The sequence below is a fragment of the Aspergillus eucalypticola genome (genome assembly GCF_003184535.1).
Source record: "Aspergillus eucalypticola CBS 122712 chromosome Unknown BO83scaffold_8, whole genome shotgun sequence".
Lineage (NCBI taxonomy): Eukaryota > Fungi > Ascomycota > Eurotiomycetes > Eurotiales > Aspergillaceae > Aspergillus > Aspergillus eucalypticola.
In genome coordinates, this window is record NW_020290282.1 from 125,921 (window position 1) to 149,818 (window position 23,898).

The following is a 23,898-nucleotide window of genomic DNA, read 5'->3' on the forward strand; positions in this document are numbered from 1 at the left end:
CCAACATGTTCATCGACTGGGTTCCATTGGGCGGCCTCTGTCCGAGAGATTGGCTCTGCACCTGGGCAAACTGGACCGATAACGGATTCAACAAAAACCTTAGTAACCTAGTCTACGGACCCAACGACGGCTTCGATGGCTGCTCCGAGACTGTGACTTTGGAAGTTGGCACTCTGGTGGACCGATTTGGCGGGGAAAATGGCAGTTTTCTCGCGCCGGCCAACGCTTCGTACGGGTCACGGTCCATCGGGCCAAGCAGTCTGGTCAAGAAATACGATGATAGTCCCATGTACAACTACTGGTTGGTCAATGTGACAAAGCCCTTTGAGGCGCAGGCTGGATATACTTTACCTTGGGATGGTCAGCCTGGAAATGGCTGGGCGTGGTATGTGAAAGGGACTATCGCTCCGTTGCTGGAGGGCGGGTACATTGAGCGGATCGACCCGCCGAGTTTGGGGATAATTGATGAGGCTTGGGAAGTTTCTGAGCCGCTAAATGGGGATATAGGTCTTCAAGATTAATGGGTGGTACTAGCTGAGAAGGTGGTGTGGACGACGACACCGGGAAAGGGGAAATTGGTTTGTACTTCATGGGCCTGTCCCTTTGGAGGTTGGATTTTGTAGGGGTTGAAGGGCTGAGGTGTATGCTGTTACACGTGAAGTCAACGTCTATATAGTCATATAGTAGCTGTTGTATAGTAGTTTCAGGAATATCACCCAGATAGTATGTTGGAACACATATCCCTCCGTAGTCTGGTTGGCTGGATGCGATATATCGATTTCGGCCATCCGATTAGTGCTTCGACATAACATAATGATTGCAATTAGATATAAGTAAGAAGCTCAATTATCAAGTCTTCGGTGAACTGCTATATATGAGAGAGAGGCAGAAAGAGAGAAATGGAGATGGAAGGAAATGCCGATAGCAAGATGAAGTTTTAAGGCAGGAGATAAACAAGTGAGGTCACGGGAATTCTGCCTTTCTGAATTGGAGCCCTGATTGTAGGTGACTCTGCAATACAAGTTGAAAAAAGGCGCTACAGCCACACATCATTCGCTTTTATAAACGGGCCTTTCTACGGACAGGTTTCACGGAATTGGTTTCGTCGAACTAATTTAACGTCCCTGAAGGTTTAGGAGTTCGTAGAAAATACAGGGCTTAAGGCATGAAACAGGTTGGGTTGAATCGTCAGACATTCACGGCCCAAAACAACAAAAATCAAGGAAAGGTAATTCCATTCCATAGCCAAATAATCACTTCACAGTCCGAATGATCAACCATCTCCTCCTCCCTTGCCCCCAGTAGATGATCAAAAAAGCTCCGCGGGGATCAGCATTTAGATACCGAATCCTGCCCTACTCCATACCAAGCACCCGGGCTCGCCGTTGCCGATACTCTCCTCAAATTGGCAGATGACTTTGAAGCATTCCTGCGGAATAATCTGGCTCTTAGCCGTACGAGTATTAGGTAGTTGCAGTTCGGAACATTTTCTTTCGTGGAGTAACTGAACTGATGAACATAGCTAGCAGATACAGGCGTACATTCCTTCTTGTCCTACACTCCAGCTCCCATTTTCCTCCCCCCATGGTATTCCTGTGGACTAGGGGTAGTATGGTAATGCTAGCTGGTGATACGCATATCAAGACGGGAAATTGGTATGGGTGGTAGTATGAATATACAATGGCTGACTGCATTCCTTGCATACTTAGTAGGAGCTGAATGTCATAAGTAGGAATCTTTCAAAGGTATATAAAGGTGTAACGATCAGCGTATATTCTTCCTGTTCATCAGCTTTGAACACACACACGCTTGTTCTACTTTCGGACTGATTGATCCCATTCAACAACAAAGATGGTCTTTCTCTCCCGTGCACTGCTCGCTCTCCCACTGCTGGGATCACTAGCCCTTGCAGATGTGGTAGGTTGACGCAAACATAATCTTTCAAGCAGCTCATGCTAACGCAGCTAGGCCTTAGATAATGTCATCCCACCAGAGTGCGGCGATGAGGCCAACGCCTGCAACGGCCTAGTACCGGATCAAGCTAATGACACCCAAAACACATTCTGGTGTAATGACTGTCCCTGCAACAACAAACTGCTAGGCCAAAACCAAATCGCGACTTCAGGCAACTGGTCCTCCATCTTCGACGGCTGGGTCCCATGGGGCGGATACTGCCCTCGCGACTTCCTCTGCACCTGGGCCAATTGGGCCAAGGACCCCTGGAGAGGCTTCGTCTATGCGCCCAACGATGGTGGCATAGGCTGTCCCCAAAACGTAACCCTCAATCCGGGTGACAGATACGACCGCTTTGGCAGGAAAGATGGCAAGTATCTTGCTCTAGCCGGAGTACCGTACAGTCAGCGATCTGCCCCGCCGAATAATTTGAACAAGTATGTTGGTCCCGGTAATACTGAGAATAACTACTGGGTGTTTGAGGTAGTGCAGCCTTTTAATGCATCGCTGTCGCCTATTGCGCCATGGTTCGGCCAGCCTGGAGGTGCGGACCAGTGGTATGTGGAGGAAGGAGTGCAAACCTTGTTAGACGAAGGATTTCTTGCGGAAGTGGCACCAAGCGGTGCTTTGGAGGATTCTGATCTGTCGACATGGGATAGTCTGGAGCCGGTTCAAGGGGAACCGATGTTTTATCACTAAGAGCTTGAGCTGAGTTTCTCAGGGAGGACCATGTTGGAGGAAGAAGGCTGTCGGAGAGAAGCCACAAGGATGGCTATCATGTTCTGGGTGATCGATGAATGGATGTTAAGCAGAGAAATTCCACTGGTTATCACTAGTATAGTATTAGTAGGTAGTTGAATTAATGCAAGTGGAATCTAGTAGGTCGTACTCACAGGCTTGGTGCATATTGTGCCACTACGGCTTGATCCCGCGTCAACGTCGAAGTATTAATAGTTAATGGAAATGTTGTAGCGATTCTTTGTTTAATGTAGAAACCATAGTGAAGGGGTGCTTTATGTATGAAAATTAGCCTAGCGAATCTGTGCTTACTACTGAGTACTAGTAGCGAATGTATAGTTTAGTTTGGTTTTAATTTACATTGTTTGATCTAATGCAGCCGCCTAATTACATGTAAGGCTATGTAGATAATACTCCCTGTCTAGCACCAAGGCTTTCTAATTCTATAATAGAATTCTGATTTAATAAATAACTACATCCTTATATAGAGTCCAGAAACCTCTATAAAGATATATTTCTCAAAAAATTGTTCAAAAACTATATTCGCCTCCCTACTAACAATGATAGATATATACTTAACTTTAAAATCCAGCCCCAGCTTCTAGAGAAGTCAACTTCCCCTAGACTATTTCTTATATAAATATCTCCGCGGTAGAGTAGGTGTCCGCAACAGGATTCAAATATATGATTTCTAACTAATAATAAGAGAGCCCCCTATCTTTTCTTGTACAAGTAGGGCCTTCCTGATGTTCTACCACTACGCCACCGCAGCTAGAAAAGGTATATACCAGGTCGTTATCGCGCCACTTGCATTCAAAGCACCATCACCAATCACTTGCATCTGCAGAGTCACATAACTATCGTACATGCCTAAAGGCCAGAGAAAAGTGAGCCAGGTACATACATACATATACATATACATACCCAGCATAGTCTATCACATCAAAGCAAATAAAAGATCAAAGAAGAAGACACCGACGACTACTTTATGCAACGAGACAAGAAAGAAACCATTTTCCCTTCCCCAGAAGACGCCAGGAGTATGAATCAAGTGCAGACGTATCTTTCTATCAAACCATCCATCCGTCCATCCCATCATGAGCATAAGTTACACTCGAAAGCAGGTAGGTAGAATCTACTCTACTCCACTCCCCAACTATCATCCACCTCCGCCACATCGTAGTCCACATCGTGCGGGCCGTCCTTGCGTGCTCCGCTCTGTTCCGGTAGCATGGATGGCCCCGTTGCGTTGTCCATTACCGTGTCCTCATCTGACCCTGTCTTATTGGTATCCGAGCCAGGGCCGGATGTTGTACCGCTGGCTGGGAGGGTAATTGGGGGGTTAGGGACCCAGGTGAGCTGGACTTGGCCTACCGAGGGGATATCTCGGGTTCCAAACATGAACTTCTCGGCTAGGTAGCGTTCCTTGAAGGCTACGATGACTGAGTCGGGTTGGTCTGGGTTGGGCTCAATGGATTCGTATTCGCCGACGCCCTGGTATACTGGGTTAGCTTTGAAAGCGTAAATAGGGTAAGACTGGAGGCAGGATACTTACAATGAGGTATTGTCTCAAGGCCTCGTCCTTCTCAGAGTTGGCCTCCACGCCGGAGACAGCCACCCTACGGGGTCGGTTGTCGAGACGTAGAACACCACCTCTGCCGCGAGCAGCGCCGCCACGACCACGATATCCACCGCGGAAGGACGGGTCGTAACCACGGCCCCGGGGCGGGAATCCACCACGAGCACCGAATCCTCTTCCGCGACCGCGGTAGGAGTACGGTGCGCTCGCACCAGCACCGTTGGGGTCGATACCAAGACTCTTCGCTTCGGCTTCAAGAGCGGCCAGCTGTGCACGAAGCTGCTGGGTCTGGTCACTGGCATTCTCCTGTGACACACCGGCTTCGTCGGCCGGAGAGGCGCTGCCATCACCGCCTTCCTTTCCGCCAAGCTTTTGCATCAGACGAAGCTTCTCTTCCTGCTGCTTCTTAAGGAGCTCGTCGCGCTGTCGCTCGAGGGCTTGTTTTGCTTCCTCAGTCTCCTTGCGCTTCTTTAATTTTTCCTCGTGCGCCCGCTGGGCTTCCTCTTGCTGTCTCTCAAACTCTTCGCGGTTGAAGGCTGGACCCTCGTTCATGGCGTCGCCGGCAGGAGACCGATGGTCACCATTCCGATCACCCTTGGGCTTATGCCAGTAGACTTTGACGAATCGGTTGTCAAAGATCACCTTGGGACTAGACCATGCCCGTTTAGCAGCTGCGTGGTTATCGTAGGTAATCAAGGCCAGTCGCCGGTGTGGTTGCAGAGAGACTTCAGTGATCTCGCCATATTGTGAAAAGAACTCTCGGATCGTGGCTTCGTCCATCTTATCATCAGGGATCTGCTCAACAACAATGGTCGTGATAGTCGTATCCTCGTTAGGCCCAGCAGAAGAGAATTCAGAGCGTCGTCCCCTGCCTCCAAAGCCACCTCGGTCCCCACCACGACCGCGGCCGCGACCTCTGTCGCTGCCTCGCATAGGTATATCCGTGCGCCTTTGAAAGTCGGTAATGAGGTTGGAGGACTTTGGATCGTATTCTAAAAGAAAAAAAAAAACCCCCCCATCATTAGCAGAGTTCGTTCAGCGGCCAACGCAATCAATTAGCCAACTCACCATCTTCCTTGGAGGACCCTGGCATGGCATCGTGCTGGTAGGGGCATGTAGCGCCAAGGTAGCAGATACCCTGAGTCTCGTAGAACGGACAAGGCTCCGAACTCTTGGGTCCCATCTTGTCCGGCTGCTGGCCAGCACCGGCGCCCGGGGGTGGTATCGGCATCGGAGGCATGCCCGGCATCTGAGGGAAGCCCATGCTCTGTAGAGCCATCATCGCTGCCATCGGATCATTCTGGTCAAAGCCGGGGAACGCAGGAGGCATCACTGGGAATCCTGCTGCACCAGGATGGAACTGTCCCGGACCAGCCGGTCCTGCGCGGCCGCCGTCCCTACCCATCCAATCTCCCCGGCCACCGCCACGTCCCCGGCGAGGGGTCTTGTATGTGCGATGGTGGGGTCCATCGTCGCGCTCCTGATCGGCTTGGAATCCCTCGTGGTAGTTACGCTTGCGATTGAAATTGGAGCCATCGGCTTGCGACTGTGGAATGCCGTAGGGGCCATTTGCTGGGCCGGAGGGAGCACCAAAGGCCTGCTGCTGTTCCGAAGCTGATCCTGCAGCACCATCATGAGACATCGCGGCGGTTTGAACGGGCTGCGGCTTGGGCGCAAACGTTGTGAAGAGTTCATCGACAAACTGAACAGTGTCTATATATGCAAGAAAAGCTAGTGAGCCAACTGCGCTTTCTCTGCGCAAGCAAGTACCTCGACATGACTAACGTTCTCTCAAGAAGTCTTCCAGATTGTCCACCGAAGCCTTCCGGATCTCCTCGTCCGGGGCATCTGTTCGGATAAGCGCCAGGACATAATCGGCGAGCACATCAGAATCGGCATCCGATCTGAACCGGCGAGTTATTCGTTAGCTCGTGATTCAGCGCAGGGAACGTCGTGGAAAAACAGTCGCCGGGCAGATGAGCCTTACATATCTTCCAGTTTCCTCACTACCCACGTCTTCACCTCGGTCGCTTGATCCTCGGTGAGCTGCATGTTGCTGCGCAAGGTTGAAACCGTGGCAGGCGACTGTTGCCGAAAGGAAAAGTGCCTCGAAGAGCTTAAAGAGGCAGCAGGCGTTACTTGGCGATGCCGGAAAAGAGGTTTGGGTCAGGGATCAAAATCGGCGTCGAGAATGCGGATGATGAATGTAGTGACAAGAGGAAGGTTGTCGGTGAGTTTTATCAGAGACTTGCGCAAATCATCGTGTGGTGAAGGAAAGACGTGCAAGGAGATAGCAACAGAGCTTTGCGGACCAAAAAAGCCGGGGAAACGCGAGCGACGCGGATGACAGTCTCACCACGTGACCTAGGCTGGGTGAGCTGCCCGGTTGCCCTACCACATCACGTCACCACCGGTGCTACTAATCTCTTATCTGGCCTACAAGCCAACTACGAGTCTAAAGTGACGATATACTAATAATGAACTTGAAAACCATCATATTTTTTTCATGTCCAATCGAGGGAATAGGAAAGGAGCTATGGAAAATCCCTCGCGGTCGTTAACGTAAAAATAAAGCCATCGCAGATGCTCGTGCACAGCTCGATTCTACTTCTCTAAGCGGTCGAAAATCCACATACGACATTAAGCTGTTTTTCTTTTATATCCTCCCCCTCAATGTAGACAGGGTATTGCATTCGTCAATCTCATAAACAGAGGATTCCATCCATCACAAGTTCGAAATTTAGTCGGCTTGTAAGGGAGGTTTTTACAGCTTGTCGTAGTACTGTTCATACAAGTTAGCTTCGTGATCTCATCAATGGAATAGAAATACGGGGTTCAACTTACGTTCTCGTAGCCGGGAACCTGCTCCTTGAGACCCTTGCGCTTACGCATCTCAGTGACGACCTGACCAGGCTTGGTGGAGGGGTCAAGAGGAGATCCACCGGGGAGGACAGCCCAGTGGTCGAAGACAGACTGGGGGAAGGCCTGTCCACCAGTGGCCTGACGAAGCTCGCCGGGGAAACCGAAGGACTCGTTGACGGGCAGGTAGGCCTTGACGTTGAAGAGAGGAGTACCAGGGCGCTGCTCCTCGGTGTAGACGTGACCACGACGGCGGGTAAGGACACCGTAGATACCACCCATGGCCTGCTCGGGGACCTGGATCTCGACGTTGAAGATGGGCTCCAGGATGCCGGGGTCGGCAAGCATGGTAGCAGCATACAGGACACGACGAGCAGTGGGGATGATCTGACCACCACCACGGTGAATAGCATCAGCGTGCAGAGTAACATCAAGGATGTTGAAGCGGATAGAGCGCATGGGCTCCTCAGCAATGGGACCCTCACGGGTGGCCCACTGGAAACCAGAGACGAAAGAGTCCTTGATTTCGTTAAGGTACTGGACGGCCTTGGTCTGGTCAACCAGCAAGTTGGCACCGGTGGTGTCGGGACCGAAGCACCAAATCTTACGGGCATCGGTGACATCCCAGCCGTACTCGTCAGCAAGGAGACGGGCACGAGCCTTGAAATCGTCACGGGGGGTGATCTTGCCAGCCTCAATGGCCAGGGAGACCTCCTCGTCAAGGGGCTGGGCAGTGAGGTACAGACGGTTGTGCTTGTTGGGAGACTTGGACAGAGCAGTCATGCTGGAAGTGCCAGCGACGGTCTCACGGTAGGAGACGACGGGGTCGGAGATACGAAGGGGAACACCAGCGTGGTCCTCCTCAAGATCCTTCAGGCAAATTTCCAGGTGAAGCTCACCAGCACCGGCAACGACGTGCTCACCGGACTCGTTGATCATGGTCAGGACACAAGGGTCAGACTTGGACAGACGCTTAAGACCTTCGACCAGCTTGGGCAGATCCTGGGCGTTCTTGACCTCAACGGAACGCTGGACGACGGGGGAGACGGAGAACTTCATGACCTTCATGTTGTGGGCAGTCTCGGAGGTGGTGAGGGTACCAGACTTGAGCAGGAACTGGTCAACACCGACCAGACCGACGATGTTACCGGCGGGAACATCCTCAATGGGCTCGACGAAACGACCCATCATCAGGATGGTACGCTGGATGTTCTTGACGAACAGGTCCTCCTTCTTGCCAGGGACGTAGTTGGGACCCTGGATACGGACCTTGAGACCGGAACGGACGGTACCGGAGTAGACACGACCGAAAGCGTAGAAACGACCCTTGTCGGAGGTGGGAACCATCTTGGAGACGTAAAGCATCAGAGGAGCCTTGGGGTCACAGTCGCGGATACCGACGGCGCAGTCGTCGTCGGAGGGACCCTCGTAGAGAGTCTCACCACGGTACCGCTGAGCAGTAACGGGGGAGGGAAGGTGGATACAGATCATCTCCAACATGGCATCAGCGGCGGGGAGGAACTTGCGCATGACAGCCTTGAGGAGCTGCTTGCCAGCAAGGTCCTTCTCGTCGTTGGAAAGCTTGACCTCAAGCTTCTCGAGGAGAGTGGGGATCTGGTCCTTCTTGTCGTTGTTGATGGTCTGGAAGATCTTGAAGATGGGGTCCAGAACGAACATGTTGAAGGCACGCTCAACGGGCTTGCCGTTGACCTCGGGCTGGGTCTTGGTCCACTTCTTGGTGGCGGGGTTGAAGTAGTTGTCACCCTGTTTTGATTGTTAGCGCAAATTCATACACTGGCGAGATAATGGGTGGCTCCATACCCAGAGACGCTCAAGCATCTTCTTGCGGTCAACACCGAACTTCTTGGCGAACTTGACGGCGAACTGGCGGACGGTGAAAGCCCAGCCGTGGAGACCGGAACCGAAGGCAACGGTACCCTTCTCGGCGTAGACCTGGACATCACCAAGAGCCTTGTCGAAGTAGGTGGCGATGATGACGTTGACGGACTCGATGGTACGAGAGAAGGACTGGTACAGGTCCTCCTTGGAGACCTGGAGCTCGAGCAGAGCACGATCGACCTTGTTGATGATCAGGACGGGCTTGATACGCTCGGTCAGGGCCTGACGAAGGACAGTCTCGGTCTGGACACAGACACCGGAGACACAGTCGACGACGACCAGGGCACCATCAGTGACACGCAGAGCAGCAGTGACCTCAGAGGAGAAGTCAACGTGACCGGGGGAATCGATCAGGTTGATCAGGAACTCAGAGCCATCGACCTTCTGGGGGATCTCCTTGAGATCCTCCTCATCGGGGAACTTGGCGTAGAGGGAGATGGCAGTGGACTTGATGGTGATACCACGGTCCTGCTCATCGGGACGGGTGTCCATGTAACGACCCTCACCAGCCTTAGCAGCCGAGATAATACCGGCACGCTGGACCAGGGAGTCGGAAAGGGTGGACTTTCCGTGATCGACTATCGTTGCGAGTCAGCGAGATTGATTCGAGAGATACATGGCCATCCATGATGCCAAGACCTGGGTCAAGTACATACCGTGAGCAATGACGGACATGTTACGGATGTTGGCCGGGCGGTCCATCAGGCCGCGGATCTATTTCCAGCGTTAGTACACTTCCATCCTCGTTGATTGATCGCTTTTCCCAAATCTGGGCCGGGGTTGCCCTCTTAGGTGTCGAGAAGCAGCCCGATGCAGGTGGGTGCGGGGAACATAGAACGGACCTCTTCGATAGTGAAGCTATAGAGAACATCGTTAGCACGTTATTCCAAGTTTCCAAGGTATGTGGCAGATGCCTCAACCCATCTATGCGATAGTATAGCATCGCCATAGAGATTGACAGGATGTATGTGGGTGAACGTACTTAACCATCTTGACTGATTTTTCTCGTCAACTGCCGTAGAGGCGGGGTTTCGTAAAAAAAGAAAATAAAAAGGAAGAACGACACACAAAGGACCAAGATCGAGAGCTAGCTCGACCGAGGGATCAAATAGGACAAGAAAGGCCTATGTGCGCTGCTCCGGGGAAAGAGACAGAGATGGCTTCGCGGAGGAAGGTGAAGGAAGGAAAAAGAGAGAAGAGGGAAGGGAAGAGGGCGGATGGAGAGGAAGAGGGGAAAAGAGGGAAGGAAAGCGAGAGGGCGGCGGGTGGGGACACTTTTTTTTGTGCTGGTGGGATTTTTTCCGATTTCAAATCTGGGATGTGCGTTTTTTCTTGTCGGGCCCCTCGTTTCCTTACCGTTTCACTGCTTAGCGTCGGTTACTTTTCTTTACCCTCTAGTATCTAGTATCTTTCTTTTTCTCTTTTTCACTGCCCACCAGTCCTGCTTATCGTAATGGTTATGAATCAAGGGAAATACGTACTGGGTAATCATGGTAGATTATGGATGAGTATCCGTAATGACGGCTGAACTACTACTGCACAACTACTAGTATTAGGACTCATCATCAATACCTCGTTCGATTTCCTCTCTGGGTGCCCGCACTTCCCAGCAGCACAGACTGACTGGAACTAGTAAGGTAATGGGAGTTGACCATGGTTTATGGGCAAATTACACCTTCCTTTGGAGAGGTCATCCAATGACCAGTTACTATAAGCTTATAGAGCTCATAGCTCCTCTCTTTCCCGTACACGAGCTCTTCCGGTATCTTTAGCCACCTTACTTGTAACCTCCAACCTCCCTCTCAGCGGTGATCCCGTGTTCAGGTGGGTGGGTGGCAAAGAGTGCTGAAGTGTGCTGATATCATGATCCGTTGTACCAGAGAAGTCTTTCCCGCCATCCTGAGTGGGTAATTAAGGTATGAACCTTGCCTAATTGCGGCCTAGTTCCACTGACCCAAACATCTTCATGTTCATCATCTTGGTCAGCTTCTTTCCATGGAGAGAACATCGTCAAGTATTCAAGGGACATGAATGGGAGGGAAAGAAATCATTAAATGGTGGCAGTCACATCCCAGAGTATTTGCTTAGCTTGTATTCGAAAATTGGTATTATCTACACTGTAGCTGCTTACTGCAGGCTGGTATCGACCCCTCCTTCCTCACCGCCCGGCTGGTCACGGGATGGGGGGGAAGCGGAGTTAGGAATTAATGCATTACCGGACGTTACAACAACGTGGTTCGACCAATTTGACAGCGGCAGGCCAATCGCCCGCCCGACTACTCCTGCACACCTGCAAATGCGGTCCGACGTGCCCTTTTGCAGTGCACATATGGCTAGTCTAGGCTCTTTGTTCTATCAATCTATCCTAAGGTAGATAATGTGGCATAGTATCGTCCAAGCTACTGCTGAAGCAATTATACTAGCAGGCTTGGTCACGTGGCTGGATCACCAACCACCTGTGAGGATCTGACTTCATATTCACCCAAGTAACCTTATAGAGGATGTGCACTCTGAATTGAGCACCTGGGTATCTTCAATTATATGTTGTAGCAACACTGTTGACTATAAATGGTATCTCAAAACTCGCGGTTTCGAAGACAAGATAAACATCAATCAGATTATATACAGAATAAGTCCAGCTTATGAACCTCGATTGTTTACTTCACCGATGGCAGCATCATGCAGTAGGTAGTATAATCCAAGCTATACAGAACATACGACACCCTTAATTCACAATGAAGTCGGCGCTAGTTAAGTTTGCCCTAGGCTCGTCAGTTCACCACAAGCCGGGTCTGTCGACAAGAACAGCCCCATGTTGCCTCCGGGAACCATCGTGAAACGCCATGAAGAATCACACAACAAGCCCACCGACCCCTGAGTGTCCTTGCTCTAGTCATATTGCTGCGCGATGATATTTACATGCCCCTGAACATTCCAGAAGTGGAACAGGCGTATAAAACAATTTTCATAGGAACAGGGCGGTTTGAATTTAGATTATGCTAAATGAGTCACGGTATATCTGAAGCGAAATCATATAGGGGACAACATCTTATGATGAGGAAACGTTCGCAACGGAGAGGTTAAGATACCCTCTGATGGGCTGGCATCTGGTGAGTATATAGTAGCTAAAGTGAGAGTAGGAGCAAAATGCATACTCATATGACTTCAACGCGCCTCTTAAGCATATGGTCATACTGGGATGAAATGCAACCATCCTCGAGAGCATTGCTGGCTCCCTTAAGACCTTCCATGTCTCTATGAACCTATCATGGACACTGTAATGTAGCGATGAGCCCCTTCAGGAACATGGTCTGTTCGTATTTGATATGTATTGATATAGTAGAGACGACCAGACGCTTCTTGTTTCTGTTCCATTTTTGTGGGTTTGAAGTCCACATGCTAAGTATGATCGTCTGCGCAACAGTTCATAATCATTCATCTAAACAGCGCTACATCCAGTTCAACGCTGTTCGTGTGTCAATATCTGGATTGATATAAGGAATTATCCCGACAGCCAGATTCATCTTATAACCACCTTACTGTTCCTTCCTGTGGTTCTCATGTACTACATAAGCCTTACCTGTCACCTACTCCCACTGCTATGCGTGATATGGCCGCCTCAGTATCCTTTTCGGAAAGCAGTCCTCGAAACTCATCCGAGTGACCCCCGTGCCGTGTTGCCTTCTGAGGCAGTTCGACAACATAACGTGCGCCAGAAACATGCGCCTCTCGGTTATCGTCAACATCTACTATTAATCCCGGTCTATGTCGCACTCATGGCCATATCTTGTCTTTTGTATTTGTGAACTTGTGGAGGAAATGTCATCGGACTCACTACTTAGTGGTGAAAGCAAGGCAGAAAAGCGCTGTAACTGTGTATACCGCGCAGAGGCCTGATAGCAATAAGATGCAAGACCATTTAGGTTCGTTGGCGTGGTCCTTATTCTATACATACTACCATTATCATTGTCCTTAACTTACGATGTTCTATTGCTCTGCTACTAAGTACTATGCAAGGTCTTCCTTCTTGGCTCTTTACCGCCTGAAAGGCGCAAATTCTCTTCATCTACGCTACGCAAGGACTCTTCGTCCTAAACCACCGCCACTATCGGGGACTAGTTTATGTGAGTTCGATGTGCGATCACACACAGAGGTGACGATGCTACGATAGAGGTATGTATGTTTAATAACCTTTTACCCCCTTACTCCGGTCATTGGAAGGGGCTCTATTTCGGGCTCTCCATTGGATGATACTATTCTGGCATAACTGTCAACTTTGTTGTGTTGCTATGTGCTGTCAAATTTGTGTCGCGGATCTCAGGCGTTAATGAGAAGGTGGAATGCACTTGATGCTGATCAACTCATAAGGCTCTGATTTGCAGATGAAACTTCTGTCATTCCGGCCCGTGGCTAGGGCACATGTCCTGATTGGAAAACATCTTATAGTAGGACTACACCGGGTCCTAATGGTAATGTAAGAGTGCCTTGATCTTGTCTGGATTCCTTTGAATTGTACTTAGGTACATTTGAAAGTATTACTTAGTGATGTTGAGTCTATTATTATTTGTAGAACTTATATACAGAACCACGTGAATTCAGGAAGATCCTAAAATCTTCGCGTACGCATCCTCCACCTCTTTGGCAATCTCCAGAAGCGTGACGATGACAATTTGATGAGTAATGTTGGGCAGCTTATCCCGTTGAAGTCCAATCCATTCCAACGGTGGCGTCGCCTCGCCCATATCGCGAAGTTGAGGGGTATCGATCACCGGTGTTTCCAGCGCCACGTATGTATACCTCGATTGCGGGACATTGACTACCGCCGTGATCTTCTCCTGTGGCTCATTTTTGTCGCCGCTGCCTTCCGCATCAAATGCCCCAGTGATTCGAACCGCGGATGGGGGCAGCGGCTTGCCGAGTCGAGTAGCCAAGGCACGAGAATGAGTCTCCCACATATCTCGGATAAAACTGATGCGTGAGTAGTTCCAACCAACATCTACCTTGCCCTCAAATGTGCTCTGGAAGATATATTCAATCTGCTGGGAGCCCGGGGCCTGCCAGGTCTGCATGCGAGCCACAAGCCGAGGAACCTTCAGGATAGTCCCTCCCCTGGATCCCGTGACACGATTGGCGATCTCATTCACAAGTAGCTCTTCCGTATCCATAGGGCCAGATCGCACAATGTTTGAGAGCGCGACACGAAGCTGGCCCAGAGTTAGGCCTAATGCGCTGTGTATTTTGTCGTCCTGCAAGGAGACATCAAACCGAGCCTGCGCATCATGCGCCTCCAGCTTGAACACATGATTGTCGAAAAATGAGCTGGGAAAGACACCAATGCTAACAGTGTTGATACTGACAACAACTCCGGTGTGCAAGGTGATTGGTGCCGTCTCGATCTTGTCCTCCTCTTGTTTGGGAATTTTCCTGGACGAGACCTCCGCCTTCTCCGAGAAGATCGACGTCTTCCGGCGCAGGTACCGTTCCACATCTCGTAGAGAAGCTTCATACGCTGCTTGCTTGTCTTGCACAAGTCGCTGCCATGCCTGGTATAATGCCAGCGACTGTGATGCAGTCAGGCTTGTGCAAAAGACCTGCACTTTGTCCCCATCCAGTATGCTAAAGAGACGCTCGCCAGGAGCGTCATGCGTCTGCCGAACATTATACATCAAGAATGCAAAGCTGGAGATGTGAGCTATCAAGAATGGTTGATAGTCAAAAGAAACCTTGACCTGCAGCTGAAGCCAAGATATAGATGCCTGAATGAGAGGCGTCTTGTTGACCTGCTGACTATTTGGCCAATTAATGGAAGTGGCTATTTTGAGACTCTGAAGCTCAACCAAACCGCTCATTCGGCCCTTGCTCTCGATCCCTAGTGTATTGAAGTTGATGCATAGAGTCTGCTCCCAATCGGAGGTCTTCTTCGAGGACAGCCACAAGTCATTGATGGCGAATTGCGCCTTTCCTAGCGTAGACCCTAGGTCGAGTTGGATTTCCAATTTCTCGATCGAGATTGTGGTGTTCCATGGGAAAGCGGGGGTTGCTGCGACCTGTTGATATCGCTGCACGATATATGCCTGCGTCTCCGTGGGCTGTGGCTCGGGTGGAGGGGCAGTGTCTACCTCGTCACTTGAAGGAACCCAAATTTCACGGAAGAGCAGAAGATCTTGAACCTGCTTCGCATTGAGGGCAACTTCCATTGGACTCACTCTCAGAACGACCGAGATCCCTTTCGACCTCCCTAGGTGTTTGCTGTTCATAAGAGACATGACCATAGACTCAACCTCAAAGCTAGCGGTTGACTCGTTTGAGTACACATGCTTCACGGATGCTTGCAATGAGTTGAAAGACACCAAGAGGGCTAGGAATCGCTCTTGATCATCTGACTGCACGGTATTGACTGTCACATAGACACTGTCAAAGCGCGTGGTAGCTGCTACTCTAGCGATGGGTTGGCAGCTTAAGCTGAACTCCTGTTTGCAAATCAAGATGCCTACATTCACCTTGCACCGTCCAAGGATTGATCCAGGTCCTTTGTCATCGAAAGGGGTCTCCTGCATCAACTTCTGTGACTGCAGCATCATGGCATTAGACGGCCTCCTCGACTTTGGTTGGTCGCCCATGGCTTCCTTTATAGTAGAGGTCATCTGCTTGATCAGGGGAACGAGACTTGGGTAGAGGACATTTGTAGATGCGTCGACCTTCAACTCCGCGTTTAAGGCAGAGTCATCTCGCCCGTTGTCCTCAAATTGAACTTTCAGAGCTACTCCTGGAGCTCTGAACGTTGCAGTGGCTGTTCCATCTCCTTGAATGTAGTGTCCGTAAGTTGACCCAGGGAGCCTGCCGTCTTTCAAGGGTGGCGCTAGCATTGCCTGTGTATCATCTGTGTGCCGCCCTCGTAGGGACATAACGGCCCCGGCAAAGTCAACGTCAACCAGAACGGAGCGGAAGCGCTTATTTCCAAAGAGTGGGCGGTGTTTGGTGCTATCATCGGATGGCTTTGTCACTAAAGTGGCATTGGCCTCTCGGATAGTTCGTGCAGCAGAGGCAAGAGAGTTCCGGATCACGCTTGCTGGCAAGATAAAATCAGAAGTAGCGCGTATGTCGAGAGATTTCCCTGCAGCTTGGAAGGCTAGTCGAACCTCCTTTCCGGCTGAGGAGTATGCCACATTGAAAACCAGTTCTGGCAATAGAGCAGAATTAAGCGAGCGCTTCCGTCTATTACCAGAAACAGGCACCATCTGCAACTGGATGTCCTCAATTCGAAGCTTAGCGGCATTTGCTTTCTTGTTGGACAATTCCACACGTTTGATGGAGAACACCAGATCATCAGGTCTACGTCCAGATGCCATTGGTGGTACACCTGCCATGTTCCAGCCAATCTGAATATCGTTGAAGTCAAGGGAGTACATCGAGTCGAACAGGCCTTCGGAGGAAGCGCTATCCGTAACGTTGATGCTTGGAATTTCCTGTTCCTTGCCTTCCGTGTGGCCGCGATGTCGCAGTCGTTTGAATCGCTTTACCTCCTGAGAAAGGTCCAACGTTTTTATGCGTTCCTGCAAGTGGGCAGCCATATCCACCACCAATGCGGCGGTCTCTGGGAAAAGCTCGATATCGCACCCTTTGCTGGTTAAGTGGAACAATCGTCGAGTTTCCCCACTCTCTCTGGTCGTCGAGGTACCCTGAAGCTTGGCGTCGACTGCAAAAGTACAGTATGAGCGGCTGCGATGTGCGTCTTCCTTCCTCAAATCAAAGCTTATGCTCGATGTATCGATATGGAACTCCGGGTATTCCAAGGCATGTCCTGCCTTGAGGCCGTTGTCTAGGTGAAGGCGCACCATACCGAGGCTGATATCCATATCTGCGGTATAGCTCTTGCCGTTCAGCCCTGGTGCCCTGGCATGAATAGTTGTTCCCGCCATCGTCATGCGTGCTTTGTACAAAATGCTGTGACTCTTGGACACGCTTTGCTGTGGAGGAGGTCTTTTCTGGGCAATGTTCTCGTTAAAATGTAGCCGCAGGACTTCGAGACTTTGCTTCAGATCGTCAAGCAGATGCGAAATTTCTGGCTTGGATAGGGCACCAAGAAGGCTTCGCACAGCGCTGGCCTCTACTCTTATCAATTCAATAGTGACATCCACTTCCACATCAGTGCGGGTCGAGGAGACATCAGCAATGACTCGACCATTGATAGGAGGTATCTCCAATGTTGAAAGGGAACGCCACTTGCCGCCTTCGCTTGATAAAAGCGTATGTGCGTTCTTCTTCAAGTCAAAGTCTACTTCAATTTTCGATCCAAATTTCGGTGTGATTGAAGTTCGTGCTACTTCTCCAGCGATGACATATGTCAGCGATGGAAGCACACAAAAGCTTAGTCGGTAATCGTCCAGGAACATGGCAACGTGGAAATTATTGCGCACTCGCTTCTTCGAAGGAGTTTTGTCAAGTTGCGGCTCATGTGATGGCAATTCCACACTGTTCACAAGCTGTTGTATGAAATGAATCTCGTCCTCTATCAACCGATCAGCAGTATGTGCGAGGCCCAGCACATCTTCCCTCATGTCATAGCGGAGTTTCCTGCAAGAACCAGCAATCTTCCATTCGTGGTTCAACTCTGCCTCGTTTTCTTCAGTTGAAAGAGAACAGTACATATGAGGACTACTGACTTTCCAGAGCATGAGAGCTTTGGAAGAGCTGGAGAGTTCAGAGAAGCAAGCTTCGGAGCTCAGCAACAAGCTCATGATTTCCGGGCTTTCTGCGCAGGGGGGTTTCTGCACAAGCGAGCTCCTAAGAGCTTTACCGGTCAACGCTAGCTTTATATTGATGCCATCGAGAATGATCGAGCCCAGGTCAGCTCCAAAAACTACCTGAATTTCGGTGAGCTTTTCTGGGCCACTGCCACGACTCTGGGGCGGAGGCGTAGATTCCAGTGTGACTGTAGACATTGTTTTCAGGACTCCTTCCACCAGATCTAGGATCTCCCATCGTAAGTGGAGGCCAACGGAAGAGCAATACGACTGTATGACTACTGCGTCCTTGAGTCGGCGCCCTTGGTCTGTCGATGGTAGTTCACTGGGCTGAACTGAGACGGCAGTCGACAAATCTTCCACAATAAAATCGCTCTCTTTCGGCCCAGGGTCGATAGAGAAACGAAATAGCTTCACCGTAGAAGTGAACATTAGGCTTGTCAATGTCTTCTCGGAATCGGATTCGGAATCAGAAGTGTTCCATATCCTTCGCATAACATAACTCTTTTCAACATGGGCTAAATCCCAGGCTCGCCATTGATCGAAATCAGAGAGTACAACAGTTCTAGCGTTTGAAGGAAGCACAAAAGTATCATGGAGGCAGTTGGATGCCAACACTTGGCGCTGATCCGGCGACATATGGGAGTAGACATTTCGCAAGCGTGAGATGATTTTCCAGGAGTCGTGCTGTCGCAGATGGGAACGTGCAACTCTAAGCACGTACGATATGCGAACAAGGAATGTTGGATCTGGAATGTCCGTAGCTCGTTGGGTAAGGAAGTGTATGAGATACTGCAACCGCCTGTTTCCGATTGATGAGCTCTGTTGGAATGAGGATGCAAGGGAATCCGACATTGTAGTTGTTCGGCGGACTAGGGAGGCGAGGTGCTCCACGGATTTCGTGGAAGTCACAGTGTCGAATGATCTGACCTGAAAGTTTGATCTCACGCTAGGATTAGCCATAAGCCAAAAGTTCATATCGCCAAAGATACAACTAAATTCGGCTTTTTGTCGACACATCTCAGAACTGGTTCCTTGAACAGATATCGAAAGATTGCTTGCAGCCGCATGCACAATGGAGCTTTTATTTATGCCCGAAAGGAGATCGCCCTTTTGCCTCTCCACCTTTGTCCTGAATTCAGTCTGCAAATGAGACACTTCGACCCTGTACTCGTCACGAGAATGAATGTCACCGTTCGCAGCTAATTCAGAGTTGACCAGATTGACGAGTATTGAAGGAGCTTTGATGGCAACACTGGTGCACGTCTTTGGCTGCCTCATTGACTTCTCATAACCTACAATGTCTGATATGACCTCTTTTTGGAGAGCATCAATGATTGCAACAGGAGATTTTGCCTGAAATCGCTCAATGAAGGCAGACACGATGTGAAGGAACTCAGGGGAGCAGGAGCCCCTAATCCCAACGGGCAGTTCAATGGCAATGTTAGTATAAGTCGTTACATCACTGTCGGAGAAAGAGAAAAACGGGTCGATATCCACAACGGGAGGGTTACCCCTCGGTGAAGTACCATCTTTGCGCAAGTCCTTTTCCGAAGGGAGTTGTGATGTATCAAGGACGGTCTTATGGAGAGAGAAGTCCGGCATGACCCACGCATTTGACACACCAGATATGCTTACTGATCCATCCTTGAACGTATCCGGGTACTTAGATGCTGTAGGAGTTGAACCGACTGTCGCTGCCCGATGCAGCTTTTGATTCCTCCCCATTCTAGATGGCATATTTGTTGGTCGAGTGGCTGTACGTGTTTCTCGTTTAGGTACGCTCTTCACGCTCAACGTATCTTGCAGAACAAGAAAGCTTCTCGAACTCAGATGGCTTCTGGCTGCAGAAAAGCGTCGCCTCGGCGGTTGCAAGGACCCTAAGGCGGAGTGTTTCGAAATAGGCTCAGGCATTGTAGGTATAGGAATAGTCGGTGGTACAGAATCATCTTCATTGTGCTGCAGCGAGTCGGGATCCATGTCCTCCCAATCCATGAGTAGCCACGGCGTCCGCTGTGTCCTTTTATCATGCACCTTGATATGCTCCTGTTGTAGGTTCCGGCTTTCATTAATATCACTTCTTCTTTGAACCATCATAATCTTCAAATTAGACTGGATAAGCGCGAGAGGCGTGATTTCCGTATGCAGCAAAATTCCAAATCGACCCAAGAACTGGTAGTCGATTGCGGCAATGGAAAGGTCCGGTATGAGGAGCTTCATCCGCTTAGAAAACTTTGCATTCGCCAGATCATTGAACTCTGTCGTTATTGGCCCAGACATGACCATCAGCGCGGCTTGGTCTAGGAGAACAGAAAGATGGATAGAATCCACCTTGGCCCGTAAGAAGGTGACATCATGAAGCTGGATCGGAGATAATGGTGGCAGCGCATTTTCCTCATTGTCAAACGTCAAGTCGAAGCTCTGCAATGCTGCTACAAGACAGCTCAAGAATTCGGGCGAGCACTCCCCAATAATGCGACCAATTCCAAAGTCCCAATTGCAGACATAGGTAGGTTCAGCAGGGGGCAGTCCGAATAGACGGTGGCCGTATATAGAAACACCATCGATGAAAAGTTGGGTCTCCGCGGGAAGGACTTTCTCCTCTACCTCACTGGATTCCAAGCCCACCTTGAGAGGGGCTAGGGAGAACTGCAAGTCCATGTAGTAGTTCGTGAATCGAAGGTCAGCCTCCAGCAAAGGCGCGGTAAGCCTTAGACAGTCGGAGTAACCATAGATATTTCCTGGGAAGAGCGCGCAAGGACTGTTGACAGTTACGTGTACGATCACATCGAGGTCGTTTGACTTCTTGTTTGGGTTGACTCCGCCATGCGATCCAGACTCCTCCTGCTGGTATGCGTGCTCCTGATACTCCTCTAGAGTTTTGAAATGCATTTCTTCTCCAAAATAGTTCTCTCTGATTGTCATGAATGACCGTATCAAGAACCCAAATAGATAGAGCCTGGGAGAAAACCCGTCAATGTTTAACAATAACGTATCTGTCAGCTCCGGGGATGTTGACAGATAGTAGTTATATGAACCATCAATGAAGAGGCTTTTCAACGTGGCAGTCGATTTATCTTGCAGAAAAGAATGCAGCGTATCCCATACTGGAGTCAGATAGTCTATGCCTCCATCCTCCAGATTGACGCTGAACCCAATGGTGTTCTGCTCAGGCTGATACTTGCTCAAAGGGATGCTGATGTCGGAAGTGAGTGTCGTGCCTTTGATAGCCAATGAGCGATTGTCATTCAGATCCGAAGGGTTGCTGACAATGTTCATATCATTGACGTTCAGAAACAAGCAAAAATTGTCAAAAGACAGTTTGAGCTTGTATATGAACGGTACGAACGTGTGATAGTCCTGTGGGGGGCCCGACGCCCAGTCAGAGACGAGATCCGTCACAAGGAAAATATGATCGCGCAGTAAAAATAGTTCCATATCGGTGCTTTTAACGTCGAACACCCAGGTCCGAAGGCTGTTCCAAGATAGTGGTACGGAGAGATCGCAGCTAACAAGTTGTCTAGGACATTGCCACAACAGCGCATGGTTGACACTGGACAACATCTTCGTTTCTCGAAGATCGAGGTCAAGCTGGCTATGGAACCCTGAGGCCGATGCTACCATATCCATGGCATAATTTATGGTGGAATCGCCCGCGACGCGGAGTGAAAACCATCCGAAAGGGCGTATGTCAGGGCCAATATGGCCTTTATCCCCGTCTCCTGCGCGCGACTGCCTTCGGCTTGATTGCTTTCGGAGTTTGGAAACACCTCGTATTGCGTCAGCACGGCCTTTCCACTGCCAATCCTTTGAAGGCTCCCTGGTTGGGATGCGCAACGTCAACTCTTCGTTGATTTCGATCCGTAGGCGAAATACAGAGTTCTTTCTCAGCTCACCGAGGGTCGGCGGGTCAACCGGCTGCGAGCTTTTGTAGGCATTTGGGAAAAATATATTTTGCAAGCCTACTCGCTCTCTATCAGCCCAAGGACCATAGTTGATAGTGCCGCCGCTGATCTTCACATCAATTCCCCATTCCGGAGGTGGTGCGCCATTGATATCCGATGCCGAAGTTGAAGGTGCCGGTGCCGGTGCCGGTACACCGGGGGACGACTTGACACAACCAGGGATATCCCAGTAGTATGCCACAGTCATGCTAGGACTATCAATCAGTGTGGAAAACCTAGCATATTCGACAGGGTTCCACTCTTCGTGGTCATCCTGGGAGCTTTCATCCAAATATCGAGAAAGACCAACCCAGCGTGTGTCATCGGGGAAGTCGACCGAGCTTCGAGGAGCCGCCTCTGGGTTCTTCTCATGTATATGGAATGATTCAACGGAAGTCTGGAAGTACGGAATAAGATCACGGATACTGTGCCAGACCCGGCGCTTTTGCAGTTGGTAGTTGAAAATCGTGTCGCGTTTGCGTTTCGTTTCCATTTGCTCCGACCGGGTTGAACCGAGGCTTTTCGCAGCAGCGATCTGATTCTGCTTGAAGTCCGGGTTGGGTCGCATCTGTATGACCGGGTGGGTGAAGTCAAAAGAGAACACTTGCCGGTATCGGTCGAGGGGACCAGAATCGCAGGCTTCGATCAAACCCGTGGCGCCATCAAAGATAGCAGTCAGTACAGATCTTGTATTTTCGTTGCCCATGACGATAGCACCTTTGTCACACTCGATTCTAATGGGCAGGAGCCGGAGCAACCTAGATAGGCTCTCCCCTACCTCTTGCCCATTGCCTTCCGAAGCCGCAGACGCAACGGTCTCCTTCATATCGCTATTGCGACGACTGCCATGAATATCGGACGCCTGGTCAGGCGTATGCCCCGCAGAGCCATCCATTGTATCATCTTTCAGTCGGGAATCCAAGGTATTGCTTCCAGGATACTGCGGTCTGGTGAACGATGGCGCGGACGGCGGGGGGCTGAAGCCCGCAAGGATTCCTTCGTAGGCTGGAGTTCGATTATATACAAACCACTCCAGACCGTAAAGCTTGGCGGTAATGCGACAAGGAAGCGAGTTCGTACTTTTCAGCCCCCCTTGTTCGCCTCTATCGCTACTGTTGCTCGCGCCGGCACTGGCGGTTCCATTGTGTTGGGTTTCATCCTGTGATTGTTGATTGTCGGGTCTACCATTCGCAAGGTCCGTCTGCCTCACTGAGTGTCTCCAATAATGCCATGTTATAAAACCTCCATGCACAAAAATAGTTTCGTTCACCCCATGGTATCGGATGCCTTTGAAGAAGATCCGGCCTCCCAATAGGGATATCTGAAGCGCACGGATGTCGACATAGGCACGATAGTAATGCCAAGTATAAGCGCGGATTCCGTATGACAAGAGGGTCGCAAAGAGGCGATTGAAGTAGAGTAAAAAGAACAATACACTGGGTAGTATGATCGTTAGCGGGTTACCTTGTAGAGAAAGGGGAGAGCATGAATAGAACCCACAGGATGCAGGAGACAATGAGCTCAAGGAGGAAGAACCTGAATGCATGTTAGCCATTGTAATATAAAGGCGACAACAGAACTAACCAGTTGAAGCTTGGATCCGGGGTCAGCGATAAAGCTGTCAAGCTTGTGCTGGCCATGTCGCAATATCCTCCTACCAGAACCCGTGTGCTTCAGGAACATGGTGACTCGGCGAAACAATCAATGCGCCGTCAATGAGAGCCGTAATAGGAGGAGAAGCATAGTTCAAACAATATGGAAGATTCGCGACAGCATTTCAAGCAGAATAGAACAAGGGAAAGGGGGGCCCCAGGTTCCTTGAAACTGAGGCTGGAATGGCGGGTTGGGTCACAAAAAGATGGTGGAGAGGACGGGGAAGCTCCGACGGAGGGACGGGCGGCGGACGCGCACTAGACCAGCTTAGCTCAGACTAGGCTGCCGTCACGGAACCAGTCACAAGAGTGTCAGTAGGCGGTGTCTCAAGCTAGAGCGGAGGAATGGGCCTGATGGATAAGGATCCCACCCCCCCCCCGATGTCCACGCAATATTCACCGCACGACCTTGCTTTCTCTCCCACCCGTCATGCGAGGGAGTTCTTCGCTTTGGAAGGTCTTGGGAAGTTTTCAGCTCCACGATTATACCCGTCCGATGATCATGTTCGGCGCTTGGTGACATTCTGGTG

The 23,898-nt window shown here is 50.3% G+C and overlaps 5 protein-coding genes across 5 annotated transcripts; 2 read left to right on the top strand and 3 right to left on the bottom strand.

Annotated features, from left to right (window-relative positions):
- Positions 1–5: 5 nt before the first annotated feature.
- BO83DRAFT_462294 (TNT domain-containing protein) lies at positions 6–900 on the top strand (the record flags this gene model as incomplete). The annotated part of the gene is made up of 1 exon (XM_025537285.1): positions 6–900. The coding sequence occupies one exon, from the start codon at positions 6–8 to the stop codon at positions 519–521; it is 516 nt and encodes a 171-aa protein (XP_025389547.1). The 3' UTR covers positions 522–900.
- A 951-nt stretch (positions 901–1,851) lies between these two features.
- BO83DRAFT_462296 (TNT domain-containing protein) lies at positions 1,852–2,652 on the top strand (the record flags this gene model as incomplete). The annotated part of the gene is made up of 2 exons (XM_025537286.1): positions 1,852–1,917; positions 1,969–2,652. 2 exons carry the CDS (start codon positions 1,852–1,854, stop codon positions 2,650–2,652), a joined length of 750 nt encoding a protein of 249 aa, XP_025389548.1.
- An 842-nt stretch (positions 2,653–3,494) lies between these two features.
- On the bottom strand, positions 3,495–6,559 carry BO83DRAFT_357632 (CCCH zinc finger and RRM domain protein). Its single transcript, XM_025529262.1, has 5 exons — positions 6,258–6,559; positions 6,056–6,174; positions 5,339–5,983; positions 4,247–5,262; positions 3,495–4,185 (listed from the first exon to the last, which is right to left on the bottom strand). Exons 1-5 carry the CDS (start codon positions 6,320–6,322, stop codon positions 3,832–3,834), a joined length of 2,199 nt encoding a protein of 732 aa, XP_025389549.1. The 5' UTR covers positions 6,323–6,559; the 3' UTR covers positions 3,495–3,831.
- Positions 6,560–6,825: 266 nt separating this feature from the next.
- On the bottom strand, positions 6,826–10,283 carry BO83DRAFT_357636 (elongation factor 2). The gene is made up of 6 exons (XM_025529263.1): positions 10,011–10,283; positions 9,871–9,886; positions 9,685–9,742; positions 8,951–9,606; positions 7,115–8,893; positions 6,826–7,052 (listed from the first exon to the last, which is right to left on the bottom strand). The coding sequence occupies exons 1-6, from the start codon at positions 10,016–10,018 to the stop codon at positions 7,035–7,037; spliced, it is 2,535 nt and encodes an 844-aa protein (XP_025389550.1). The 5' UTR covers positions 10,019–10,283; the 3' UTR covers positions 6,826–7,034.
- Positions 10,284–13,574: 3,291 nt separating this feature from the next.
- On the bottom strand, positions 13,575–23,557 carry BO83DRAFT_462301 (putative fermentation associated protein (Csf1)). Its single transcript, XM_025537287.1, has 3 exons — positions 23,301–23,557; positions 23,217–23,252; positions 13,575–23,152 (listed from the first exon to the last, which is right to left on the bottom strand). Exons 1-3 carry the CDS (start codon positions 23,354–23,356, stop codon positions 13,624–13,626), a joined length of 9,621 nt encoding a protein of 3,206 aa, XP_025389551.1. The 5' UTR covers positions 23,357–23,557; the 3' UTR covers positions 13,575–13,623.
- Between the last annotated feature and the right edge of the window lie 341 nt (positions 23,558–23,898).